At 37.0% G+C, this 12794-nt stretch overlaps 1 protein-coding gene across 1 annotated transcript in view; it reads left to right on the forward strand.

Annotated features, from left to right (window-relative positions):
- Positions 1-12794, forward strand: part of HIBCH (3-hydroxyisobutyryl-CoA hydrolase) — a 38688-nt gene that overhangs the window by 18889 nt on the left and 7005 nt on the right. Inside the window, exons 8-12 of the mRNA XM_014306819.2 lie at positions 4058-4203; positions 4842-4928; positions 6090-6148; positions 6876-6957; positions 11451-11570. Coding sequence (XP_014162294.1) covers positions 4058-4203; positions 4842-4928; positions 6090-6148; positions 6876-6957; positions 11451-11570 — 494 coding nt within the window. The remainder of the gene's footprint in view (positions 1-4057; positions 4204-4841; positions 4929-6089; positions 6149-6875; positions 6958-11450; positions 11571-12794) is intronic.

Raw genomic sequence — 12794 nt, forward strand, 5'->3', positions numbered from 1 at the left:
TTTCTGTTAAATTACCAGAAACTTCTCTGTGTTCTGGGAGTTGATCATTGAGCCTCTTAAACCGCGTAGACTGACACAAAGGATGTCAGGATAAAACTTTGTTTAAAAAGAACTAAATCTTGCTACAGATGGGGGCAGATAATTCTGAAGCTCCCAGAGCAGGTACACTAGCTTTACCTTGGGAACTCAGTGTGAGTCAAACTGGGTGTACCACAAGCTACTCTGCAATTTTATAGAGACAGATTTTGGAATTCCAGCTTTTCTTGTAGATTATTAATGTAGACCCATTACAATTGTGCACAGATTGTGCCTAGGTAAGATCACAATGTCTTCAGTGTCACCTTTTTTTTGTTTTAAACAGCAACATGTACCTTATGTTTTCTAATGTTTGATCCTACAGTTTCTTTGTCAATTCTGACAAAATTTCTTTCAAAAAAGAAATGTATCCCAGAGCTACATAAAGATACAGGTATGGCTCAAGAAAAATAAATGGGTCAGATTAAAGGAAACTCTCCTGATGCAGCTGTCAAGCACAATAAAGCATAATAAACCACCCAAATGCAAGCAAGCTCGTTACCATTTTAATTCCTGAGAGAAATATTAGAGTGATTCCTGCTAGCTGATAAATGTAATTTTTCTGAACAAGTAAAGTTGAGATAAAAAAAGCCAAAAACTACTTCATCCCTCCAAGTATTGTTTTGTTGCCGAAGAAAAGCTTAGAAAACTAAACTTAAGCTATAACAAAATGTGAGTTTTCTAAGCTCTGAAGTTAATAATCAGTTGTTGTATATGAAAACCATTTGAAGTTAACAACTTGTATTTTTTTAACTAAATGGAGGTTCATTGGTGTATGAAGCTATGCCAATAATAAAAGCACCTTCACTTTCTTCTTCAAAGGGAAAGATATGAGTAGTTTTATATTAACAAGAACTATGTACTTTACTCAGATTTATTGTGTTGACAAGGACTTCTTTAAACAAAAATAGGCTGTGAAGACGTGAAGGAAAAGCTTAGAACTTGCTTAGGAAAGAAAGTAATTAAAGCCCTTTTAGGATCACTTAGAAGTAAAACCACTGAAATCTGTTTGGATTTAAAGGCTTAGCTGTTTTGATCTCTGTGGGGTGTGTTTAAAATATCTGGCTCTCTAGATACTGTATTAATAGTTTTTTTCATGTGCTCATGTATTTCAGTAGGCATGACACCTTTGCTGTGAAATGAAAACAAAGCATTCATTCAGCTGCTCTGTTTTCACACAATTATTCTGCATTTGTACAGCACCATAAATAAACGGATATAGATAAATATGCCACTTAGCAAATAGAAATAAAAGGCTGTTCTAGACTGTAGGAGTTTGCCATAGATAAGATAAAGCACTGGAAAGCAGCACAGAAGTAGGAAGGTGTGGAGAAACCACTGGTGAGGAGAACAAAGGATGAAAGTATAAGGTATGGGCTTTGTGGTGATGTTACACTTAAAATGGATACTTCCTTGCATATCCCTGCTAAGTTTTTAGCTTTCTAGAAGTCAATAGTAATAAATTCCCAACCCTCTCTGCCAGACAAGGTAAGAATGTAGCAGCACTGCCTTTGTTCTGCCTGGCAAATGCAGAGTTGCACCTTTGGGACTACAGCAGAGCATGTTGCATCTGTGTCAGAGCACAGGCTGCAAGTCAGCAGTACAGGCATGGGCTCATGGCCTGGGCAGCCCAGCAGTAACACAGCTCTACTCTTACTTCACTAATTGAAAAATGATTGCTGAATGCTAAGAAAAAAAACCAAAAATCAGGTATGGAATACATTAAGAGAACCCCAGCAGCAAAGAGAAACATATGGGAAGTGTTACTGAAAGAAGGGCAATATGTAGAACATGGACAACAGGAGTAAAATTATAAGCAAAAAAGGAAGACAGGAAATTGAAAAGGATACAGTAGAAGCTATAGCAGACTATGCAACCAAGTAAGTTTAAAGTGGATTAGGTAGACCTTCAGTAATCCTGTTTGTAAATTCCTTAATTAAAGAAACCTTCATTCAGTTTAGGTTTATTTGCCTCTAAAGCTACTTAAGCTAATCAACTTCACAGTTTATTTAGAACTGATTTCCTGTGTATGGCCAAGTGGAAGGACACTATGGATCCCAACAGAAAGATGTTTTTCCTCTGGAAATGTGCTGGAGTGTGGAGGGAGCAGTAGTCTACCATCATTATTATTTTAAGTATAGCAAAAATAAAAAAATATTGTTGCTGTTGTTGTTCTGGTGGATGGAGAGAATACTGTAATTGCCTTTTTGCTTTAGAGGGCATTTTTAAGATAGGCTTTACTTTTAAATGAGGTTGGGTTTGGTTTTTTTTATTACAGTAGAAGGATATCCAAGGGGAGACAGATGAATAGAAACATAAAACTAAATAGAAGTCTTGGCATCACTGTTGTGATAGCTCAAGCTGAGAAGGTAAAATGTAGAATAGACTATTTGAGAATATGAGTACAGATAAAAAAAGGTAAGTGATGAATTGGAGTTACTACAGCCTAGGGCTTTTAAAGGGTATCAGCAAAGCATTCAGCATTTCAGAAGAGTTGTATGTCTCAGTAGCCTGGGAGATGAGGGATAAATCAATTAATGACAGCACACACATCAGTGGGAATAGAATAGTACAGCTGTAACTGATAGGAAGTGACTCCTAAACCCAACCTTTTGATGTAGTAGAAGCAGCAGAACAAAAAGAAGACCAGGAGGGAACCAGAGGAGAAGTTGGGTTAGATAATAAGATTATTAACAGGGAAACACTGAAGAGAAGCTGTCTGAAACAAACCTCTCCTTATTGCATCCAAGAGGGAGGACTATTCATGGAGCTCTGATTTCACATGTCTCAAAATACTTGGCATAGGGTCTTTCTGTAATACATACATTGACTGTTGTGAACAAAAGCAATTACATGTGAGTGAAAAATTACCATCTTCTATCAGAACCCCATTTAAAACTCCTTAGGTACATCTGAATTTTCCCAGTTAATATCTCTTCTTTGGCAACTGCCTTACAAGTGTCTTATTGCTCATTTGTATTCTTTTTCATTTGTTTTCATGATTCATTTGATTCATTCTCTGAAAGTGAAAAAAAAATCCACCACACCTTTAATTTCTTTAGAAGACTGCAGTTTCATGAATGCATCATTGGCATGATTTCAAGGTAGTAACTGGACCCTGCTTCTATGCATTCAGATTTCTGAAACCAAGAGTAAATACTGAAATCAATCTCAATACTGAAATCAATATATAAACTAAAGTATTTCAAGATTAAATATGTTTAAAAATATGTCTAAATTTATTTTTGGTGAGCAATTTATATAGCAGAAGGTATATACTTTCCAATACAACTTCTAAAAGTGTTTAAAATTCTAGTCACAGCTTTAAATTCTTTAAAAATTACCCTAATCTGTAGATTTAAAAAAGTATATAAGAGTGTTACTAAACCGGAGAGTTTAATATTATTTTTTAAATTTAGCTTAGTCACAATCCTGTCAAAAGAGCCAAGTACTAAGTCAGCATCTTGTGCCTCCACCTTCAGGAAGACCCTATCAATATTGTTGATCTATTATTGAATTCTTAGCCCCAAAATTTGTTCAAACTAAACTGTGTAAGAGGTGCTTCATCAGTGTTTAATATTTTGATATAATAAAAGATTTCATTGAAAAAGCAGCATCCAGTCTGAGCTTGCACAAATTATTTCATAATTCTTTGGGTCACTTCTATTTCCTTGCTGAGAACACACTTGCTTTTTCAAGCACCTAAAATTGTCTCAAGTTGTTGGCAAATGGAATAAATATTCTTCTTTGGTATATGTTTGTGAAGTATGTGCCAGGGGAAAAGATGAAGTTTGGAAAGTGTTCAAGAGTTTGCTTTTAGGAAGGGTTTTGATGCCAGAAATGTCAAGCCAAGTCAAGGAGAAATTTGGGCAAGGTTGCTGTGCCTATGTAAGGAAGATGATAATGAGACAAGAAAAAATTGCTGCTAGTGATGATTAGTACAAGATCTCCCTACACTTTTGTTTTGTGTTGTTTATTGCAGGCCTTTTCCCTGATGTAGGTGGAGGGTATTTCCTGCCAAGGCTCTCAGGAAAGATTGGCTATTACCTCGCACTGACAGGCTGCAGGCTGAAAGGAAGAGATGTGCTAAAGGCTGGCATTGCTACACATTTTGTAGAATCTGAAAAGGTAAGGTGCCAGCAGTGCTGGCCAGGGCACAGCCCACAGCCACACTGGGAGCTTTGGGGTTTTAGCACCCCAGTACCTGATACCAACACCCCTGTCTGCAGAGGTGCACTTCCATTAGCTGGCTGTGCCCTGCAAACAGGCATGGTGGGACACTCTCAAGCTGTCCTTCTAACACTTGCCAGCTGGTGACAGCTTTGCTTGAAGGAAGGAGCAAATGGTGCTGTTTTTACAATTCCACTCTCGGAAGGGCATGAGCAGCAGAATTCAGCTGCTTAAAAAATTGTGCAGTTTAGAGAACAGTGTACGAAACTAGAAGTTTATACAATTGCAAAGTTTGCAGTAAAGGTAACACTGCATTAAAATGTTCTTTCCTCTCAGCTGTAGCACTGCTTTTGGGGGGGCTGCTTGGGAAGCAATTCTTTGCTGGTCACTGCAGACATAATTAAATTGGGGTGGTTCAACACTGACACATGAACTCTGTCTCCTTGTCTTGTTTGCTTTGTCCTTCTTTAGGGTCTGTCAGAAAGTTGGGGAGGATGAGGGAGTGTTTATATAAGTATATCCTACTATTACCGTAGTAATAACCCAAGCAGTGTGTTTTGTTTTACTTACTTGTAATTAAATCTCATTTTTAACAGCTGCCTGCCTTGGAGAAAGACCTGATAGCCCTGAAATCTCCTTCAAAAGAAAAAATTGCAGATTTGTTGAACTCTTACCACATGAAGGTAATCTGAAATTACTGAAATCAAACAAAATTGTAAAATATATGTAGACATTATTTTTTTATCCATGTTACTGATTATCTTTTTCTATGTTTGAAAATAATGAGTTTCCAAACTCATTGCACTCTCTCCACAATACTTGTGTTAGCTCCATGTAACAATGGGCATGAAAATAAAAGGTTTTGCCTTCACAATCAGTGACTATTTTAACTCTTTTGATGTGCATTGCAGTTCTCTTTCAAAAGAAACCTCTAGAGTCAAACCAGTATTCAGTGTTACTCAGTCAATTACTCTGCTGTTGTTCAGCTTTAAAATGAGCTCTGTCTACTCTTGTTATTTCTGTTTTGTAATTACTAAGTTCATAAATACGATTAATTGGAAAAATAAATGGGATAAGCTAATTTACATCATAGTACTGATTATTTTGACAAAACAGAATGCTGTGAAATAGGAGTGATTATATGTTGCAGTATCCTGCTTTACAAGACTACACTGAATGGAAAAGGAAGCTGTATTTTTAGTTATCAGAGCTGAAATGCCAGGGAACCTTTACAGCTTCAGCTGCTGTTCCTGAACATCTGCTTATGTCCCAAACCCCTTAATGCCAGAAGATGTGAAACATTTGACAGCCTTCCCAAAGAAGGCCAATGGATCTATCACACACTTTGTATGTCTAAATAAAATTTTGTGAAATGACACAGAAAAGAGAAGGAAGGGAAATGCCTTTTTTCCCCTTGGTCATTAAAAAAGCCTAAACATAGGCCTGTATATTTTTAAAGAAAATTAAAGGTTTTTAAAAACAATCTCTGATTCTTGAGTAGATTTATCTGCACTGAATTTCTTAGTGTATTGCACGGAAGTGTTTTGATAGAATAATCAGAATTACTTGTGTACAAGGTAACCACCCAGACAAATGTGCATCCATAGTAGCTCAGAGCAAGCACTGCGGTATGAGGCAACATCTTTAACATTCACAGGATAGTGCCAAGTTCATATATACACACTGCAGAATTTTAATTCATTAAAAACTACACTGTGTTATGAACATTAGGTGTTCATTTATGATACAATATTTCTGGAACACAAGTAATTGAAATTTTTTTGTGCTGATACACTTTTCAGTCTAAAATAACCAAGTAAAATATGTATTTGCTTTTTAAATAGTGCACAATTGATCAAGAAAAGGAGTTTGCACTTGATGAACATATGGAGAAGATTAACAGGTATTCAGTAATTTTTAAAATTTTTTTATTCTGTGTGTAGAGAACATGAAGTTAGATCTAGTAACATTATTTCACAGATAAGGTGAGAGAAATTACCTCCAAGTTTAAATAGCATTTTGTCTTTAGGGAGCTTTATCTGAAGGTAATTATACATTTCACCCATCAGTACATTAAATACTTGGGCAAAGTAACCTGATTCATAGCCTGTGGCACATTAAAATTAACATTTTCTGTAGATATTGGATGGGAATTTGTGAGAGTAACTGTTCCATTGCACAGGAAATGTAACCTAACACATTTACAGTACTCACTGGGTAAAGGCCAATGATAGCTTGGAACTTAAGGAAAGGAGAAATAAATGAGAGTGATAAGAAAGAGCTAAATCTCTGCAAGAAGGATGGCAGTAACTACATTTAGAGATAAAAGATGCTGACAGCAAACCAGCAGAATGGAGCTGATAGCTAAAGATTTACTATGTTATAAAAACTCAGCTAAGACTGATAGTAGTAATTGAAGTTTATAAATAAATACCAGAGTTTCTTAGTAAGTTTTATTGAAATACTAGAGATTCATAAAGGAAAAGGAGATGCCTGAATTACTTGAAACTGAACAACATGGAAGACATTGGTAAGAAAAGCCATATCAGCTGGTTATGCTCTGTTTCTAACCCTTCAAAGGTAAAACAGAGACTGAAGCAGCTTGTTAACTGATTTTTTTTTTCCTCTAGTCTTTTTTCAGCAAATAGTATGGAAGAAATTGTTAAAAAATTAAAGCAAGATGGTTCTCCTTTTGCCATGAAGCAGCTAGAGGTAAAGTCTATGTCATTTCTGTTAGAGATTTTAAGTCTGGTTTTATGGTTTTATCCTTTTTTTTTATCGTAGGGCAGACTTAAGTCACCCTATAGAGCTTTGGACTGAGAGCCTCAGGTTCTCACACAGAGTCCTGAGGGATTCTCAGTAGTTCAACTCAGACAAGGGTATTCCTCTAAAATCACACAATGTGAGCACCATCATGTGGTGCATAGAATTGTAATTTAGTAAAAAAAAACCAAACTCCCCTTTCTTTTCCCCTCCCCATGGTCAGGGGGTTGTTGGGAACAAGTGTTCCCTTTATAGCTTCTCATTATATTGGCAAGGCTTGGAATAAAACGGTGCCAGAACAGTGTTGTTGGTTTTTCTCCATTCCAGATATCTCATTTGGGGAAGCAGCAAAAAAATTTATAATCAAAAAGTATTTTTTGATCTTTCTAATGCATTTCTGAGTGTTAGATGTAGTCACTACTCAAAAAACGTGCAGCAATGCTACAAATATAATTCATAGTTCAGCCTCAAAAGCAAGAAGCAACTTACATTCATTTATGAATAATGTGTGTATTTTCTTTTTTTCCTTTGAAGTGTCTTTGTTCAGGTGCCTTGTAAAAGTTTTGTTTGTAGCTAGTGAAATATTCCAACTGGATAGAACTGAAGTATTCCTCCAGCAAAAGTGTTGTTCTGACTTTAGTTACAGCTCACAGAAGAAATCCTCCTTTCATAGTAAAATAAAACATCCATCATCTCTGACTTTGATATGAGCAGAAGGAATTTTATAAGGTAGTATTCACATTAGGCACCCTGTCACTTAAAAAAAAAAAATTAATTCAAAATGTAACACATTGTCACTGGAACTATCCAACAGTTTTTGAGAAAGGAAGTTCTAAGACTATTTTTGTGCTAACCAGTATATATAGTACACTGCAAGAAGTTTAGCATATGTCTTATAAAAGCAAAATTGAATACAAGGGAAAGCTAATTTCTTCCCTTACTATTCCAAGTTTCATTGGATAAAGCAGTCAAATGAGTTGGTGCCAGAATAAAAATGTTATCTGTTCATATTATATTGATTAGGTTCAATGGATGTTGAAAACAACAAAATTATTTGTTCTTTTTCCTTATTATGATATTATTTGTTTAACAGTTCTAATTCAGAACTTAAAACTAAGTTATCTATTGATGACTAAATTAGGTCATCTACTTCAAAGTTATGATTTTGTGTAACTGATTTTTTAAATTCCCAAACAACAACAAAAAGGGCTATTTTGTTGCTTCTTCTGTTCTCTTATGCCTTTAATAGGACTTAATAACAACTTTTTTCTTTCATGTGATTCATAAATGAATGTCCTTGGAGTTGACCAGAGTTTCAGAACAATCATCTGTTCTGTTTAAGAGATAAGACTCTATTGGTATGACTTGCTTCAGCCCATGCAGAAATTCATGGGAAAAACCCCATGAAACAACTCCCACATTTTCTAGCAGATGCAAGACTTTAGCGTGAACAAATACTTAAATTTCAGAGGAGTTTCTGACAGCAGACATGCTGTGCTAAGCAGTAGGATTGGGCAAGGTTGTGAAACTGAGGTTTCACTTTAGTGTCCAGGTACAGGAACAACAGCAAATCCAGCTGATAAATATCATAGCAGCTGATTTAGTAACAGCAATGTCTATGCTTATTCTCCTTGTTTGTTCCTGTATTTATTATATGTATAAGCAAGCCTATGGAATAAGTCCTAACTGAATTTTTTATACAAATCTCCTAATTTGGAGGTACCCCTTGGTACATCCACCTTGTACCTTGGATCAGCAAGGTTAATAAAATGGAACTCCTAGTTCCACAATAATCCCAGTATGCTGTGAGCCATGCTATCCCATGTAGTCTGTTTTCTCTGACCTACAATACTCCTGCTTCTTACTTTCAAAACATGCCTGCTTGGCAGGCTGTCACATACCTGATACTGAAATATTGTGTGAAGAAGAATATAAAGTTGTTAAAATCCTACTTGAGAATGGCTTCATGATTTACACCACACTTTGGACCCAGCTGCAAACAGGTAGAAAGGAAAGCTAGAGAACTAATACTTAGAACTCGGTAGTTTTCAAACCTTTAACTTTGTAGTGCTACTTTGTTTTCAGGATTTACATGAGCCAAAAAGCTTTAATCTGAGGGGGAGGTGTGCCATTCCTAGTGGGATGAAGTAAATGCAAGATCTTAACCTGAAAAGCACCAGATGCTTGACTTGGTTTTCACATAAGTAAGTGATGGATGTCTTCATCTATTGCAAGGGGAGTGATGCACTGGACCTCTGGGAGGTTTTGGAGTTTTAAGTGAAAGACAGTCACTATTCCTACTTTAATGCTTCTAAGGGAATCTGCTGTGTCAGTGCCACTTAATTCAGTCACCTTCTGTTAGTATTTTATTGGTGTTCAGTCTACTGCAAATTCAGCTTAGAGCTTTTGGGATCATTGTGTCAAGATCAAGATGGTTTGAAAGATAATGGAATACATGTCAAATACTTCTATGAAGACTTCTTTGCATTTTAGTACTCCCCACTCCAGCCTATCCTGTCTCTTTCCCAGGCTTGTTCCCTAGCACCAATCCCCTCCTCTTTGTACAGAGAATGTATTTATAGCTATACTGGTGACTCATTTTTCTGCAATTACACCTACCCATTTTCCTGCCGTGTTCCTCTTCCTCCAGCTTGATTTATGTCAGTACCTCCTCCACCTTCAGCCTCATTGATATGCCAAGATAACCAGTCTAGTGCATCTAGCAGCCGCCTTAAGGGCTGTTTGCAGATCTTCCCCATTCCAGTGCTTGCTTTGACCAGAACTTGCCATGACCATTTCAGCCCTGGAGCCATCTGGCTGTACCATGCATAGCATTTAACCTGGTCTGAGCAGAGACTTCCTAGTCTAAACGACAGAATGTGGAACTCAAAGGAGGAAAGGTCCAGCTGAAAGATAAGGCCAGCAAGAGCATCTTACAGGAAATCAGGGGTCCAGTTAAGAGCTGCCACCCATCTAGAACCTACAGAGTGATGTAGTCAGAGGAACAGCAGATCTCTTAATCTGCTGAAAGGTAGCTCATTGTTGGAGAGCTTGACCAGAACTGAGGAACTGCTGGCACTTGGAGCCAGTGTTGGCTCATTCTTTGCCAGCCTCTCTCTCAAGCACAGTGATCACATGCAAGTTACAGAACGACAGAGCCAGTGCTTTGAAGGCACAATTCCATACACTCCTGCTTGTGTAGCAATCACATGTTTTCCAGCTTAACTAGGCAAAATGGGTCACTGCTGTATCAGCTGGTGTCTGGAGGGATGAAGAGTAATTGGGAGCTAGAAAAAAAATATTGCTGCTGATGACTGGAAACTTGCCATTTCAGGCTGTGGTAAGGAGCCTAATGTCTGCAATGAAAATAATGTAAAGAGGCAAATCAAACCATCTGCTGCTTTTTAATAGTGATGAAAATGTCCTAATTATCAGGAAGTGTCTGTTGTACCATGAATGATACATATCTTTTATTTGGGTTTACAGAGAAGGGAGGATTGTGTTTAGAGTAAGGAAACAGTGATAAGCAACCATAAGATTTAGCTCCTTTTCCTCACAACTCCATGAAGCTTTAAAGCTCAGTTATTTTCTCTTAACTAGGATTTTTGTCTTTCTCCCCACTTTCCCCTACTGTGTACTGGCATGCAGTTCACCAAAGGATACTCCTGAGAGCCAGATTTACAGCATTTGTTTGTGTGCTTTACAAGAATCCTGTCTGAGGCACAATGTTTATAGTCTGTGCTTCTGTCAAAAGGCAAGACCTCCAAGCTTCCTATCAGCAGAGTAATTTAGGGCTAAACGACTTCAGTATCTGTTTATCCTATACAAGAAACCTGGATAAATATGTTTGGTTTATTCTAATATTTTCTTCCACAGATTTCTTCTTTGCATATCGTTTGGTCTTTGCCAGTGATGGGGAAGCAATGACTTGAAGTTTGTTGCCAATCTCTCTATTACTACCTTATTACTCTGTTGTACCAAATAAAACTTACATGCTAAGCAATACTAATATCACCTACAATATCAGTAAATCTAAGAGTAATCCACACTATATATATATATATGATATTAAGAAACAAAGTATAATTGCTTGTTACACTTGCCTTCACTTATCAAAAGATTCTCCTTGAAAATGTCTTTCAAACTACCGTAATTTCTCTGGCTAGTAGTAATTTTATCTCAAATGATGGGACCTTAGGAGTTCTAGGTTTTCCACAGGTGATGGCACACATCCCAGAGATCTTGCTGATCAAAGCTTTTGCAGGAAAGTTCATTTAATGTGACAGCTTGGTGGGAGGGAGCAGGAGGAATAGGTGTCACAGAGGGAGCTCAGGGAGAAGAGAGCCATCATTTACTTCACAAAGTTTAAATTGCACAAAAGACAGACTTGCACAAGTGTCCAAATTGAAGAAAATAAAAAATAATGTTACTGTCTTCCCCAGACTATTAATAAGATGTCACCTACGTCTTTAAAGCTGACTTTCAGACAGCTCAGAGAAGGAGCTTCCATGAGCTTACAGGAGGTGCTCCGGATGGAATACAGACTGAGCCAAGCGTGCATGGTAAGCAACAGCTGAGCCTCTTGTCCCTCCCCAGCCACAGCGGGGGAACACTTTACCAGAGACTAAAAGTTTTATGGAGATTTCCTCAAGAGTTTATAATTTATAGGTTTTAATTTTCAATATAATCTCTATGTGTTGGTGAGGCTGTCACATTTTTCTTCCCAGCCACAGGGGGGAACACTTTACCAGAGACTCAAATTTTTATGGAGATTTCCTCAAGTGTTATAATTTATAGGTTTTAATTTTCAGTATAATCTCTGTGTGTTGGTGAGGCTGTCACATTTTTCTCGTTTCATGTTATTATATGGAATGCAAAGGACACTATATTAATGGTGGTCAGGTGGGAATGTAGAAGGCTTCAGTTAAAAATATGAAAACATTAATATATAGATAGTTTCATATTTGGATTGTAATTTTAAAACTGGTGTTCTTGAACAGGTTTTCTTTTCAAATTACTTAGCCCTTAGTGCCTCAGTTCCCAGCAGCAGGGTGCAAATAGTTGTTTATCACTGCCTTTCAAGAGTGTTGTCTATGAAAAATTTATCACAGCAAGAGATTTTAGTGCTATTTGTACTAAGTGCTGAGTACTTGGATAGCATATGAGAAAGTGATCCTTGCAGTGGAACAGAGCTGCTAACTGAATTACCTGAACAAATGCCTTACAGGGTTTGCCACGGCATCCTTATTATTGGTTTTGTCACATTTTAAAATAAGGTTTCTATGTGTCCAATTAAATTATTTGTGATAGTCAAAGTAAATACTTTAAGAAGTGAAAATCTGTCTAATTCTGATGTTCTAATGCCTAACTAAAACTAAGATTGTGGCTCCATTACTAATGAAGCATGCTTCGGGATTTAAGTGTTACATTACCGTTTTTTTAAAAAAGAATTGGATGTTTACAGGATTCCATTTCACTGCAAAGTGTTCCAAGTATGCAGAATACATCACAATTTCTGAAGACTGGCCTTTCTCAAAAGAATTTCTGATACTACACACCTTAGCCCCATTATGTGAACCTCTTTAGAAAAAGATCTGAGGTGTTACACAGAGAGAACTTGGACTGTGGCACAGTACCTGATCAGCTACAGGTCAACAGACTGACTTTAAGAGATGTGGCTGCATTTAAGCAAGAAGATACACAGCTCTTTAATAAGTAAAGGCAAAGTAGGCCTAGAAAAGAACAGTACAAGTGGGATTTAACTGAATCTTGGGAACTTGTATTTC

The sequence above is a fragment of the Geospiza fortis genome, unplaced genomic scaffold (genome assembly GCF_000277835.1).
Source record: "Geospiza fortis unplaced genomic scaffold, GeoFor_1.0 scaffold112, whole genome shotgun sequence".
NCBI classification, from domain to species: Eukaryota; Metazoa; Chordata; class Aves; order Passeriformes; family Thraupidae; genus Geospiza; species Geospiza fortis.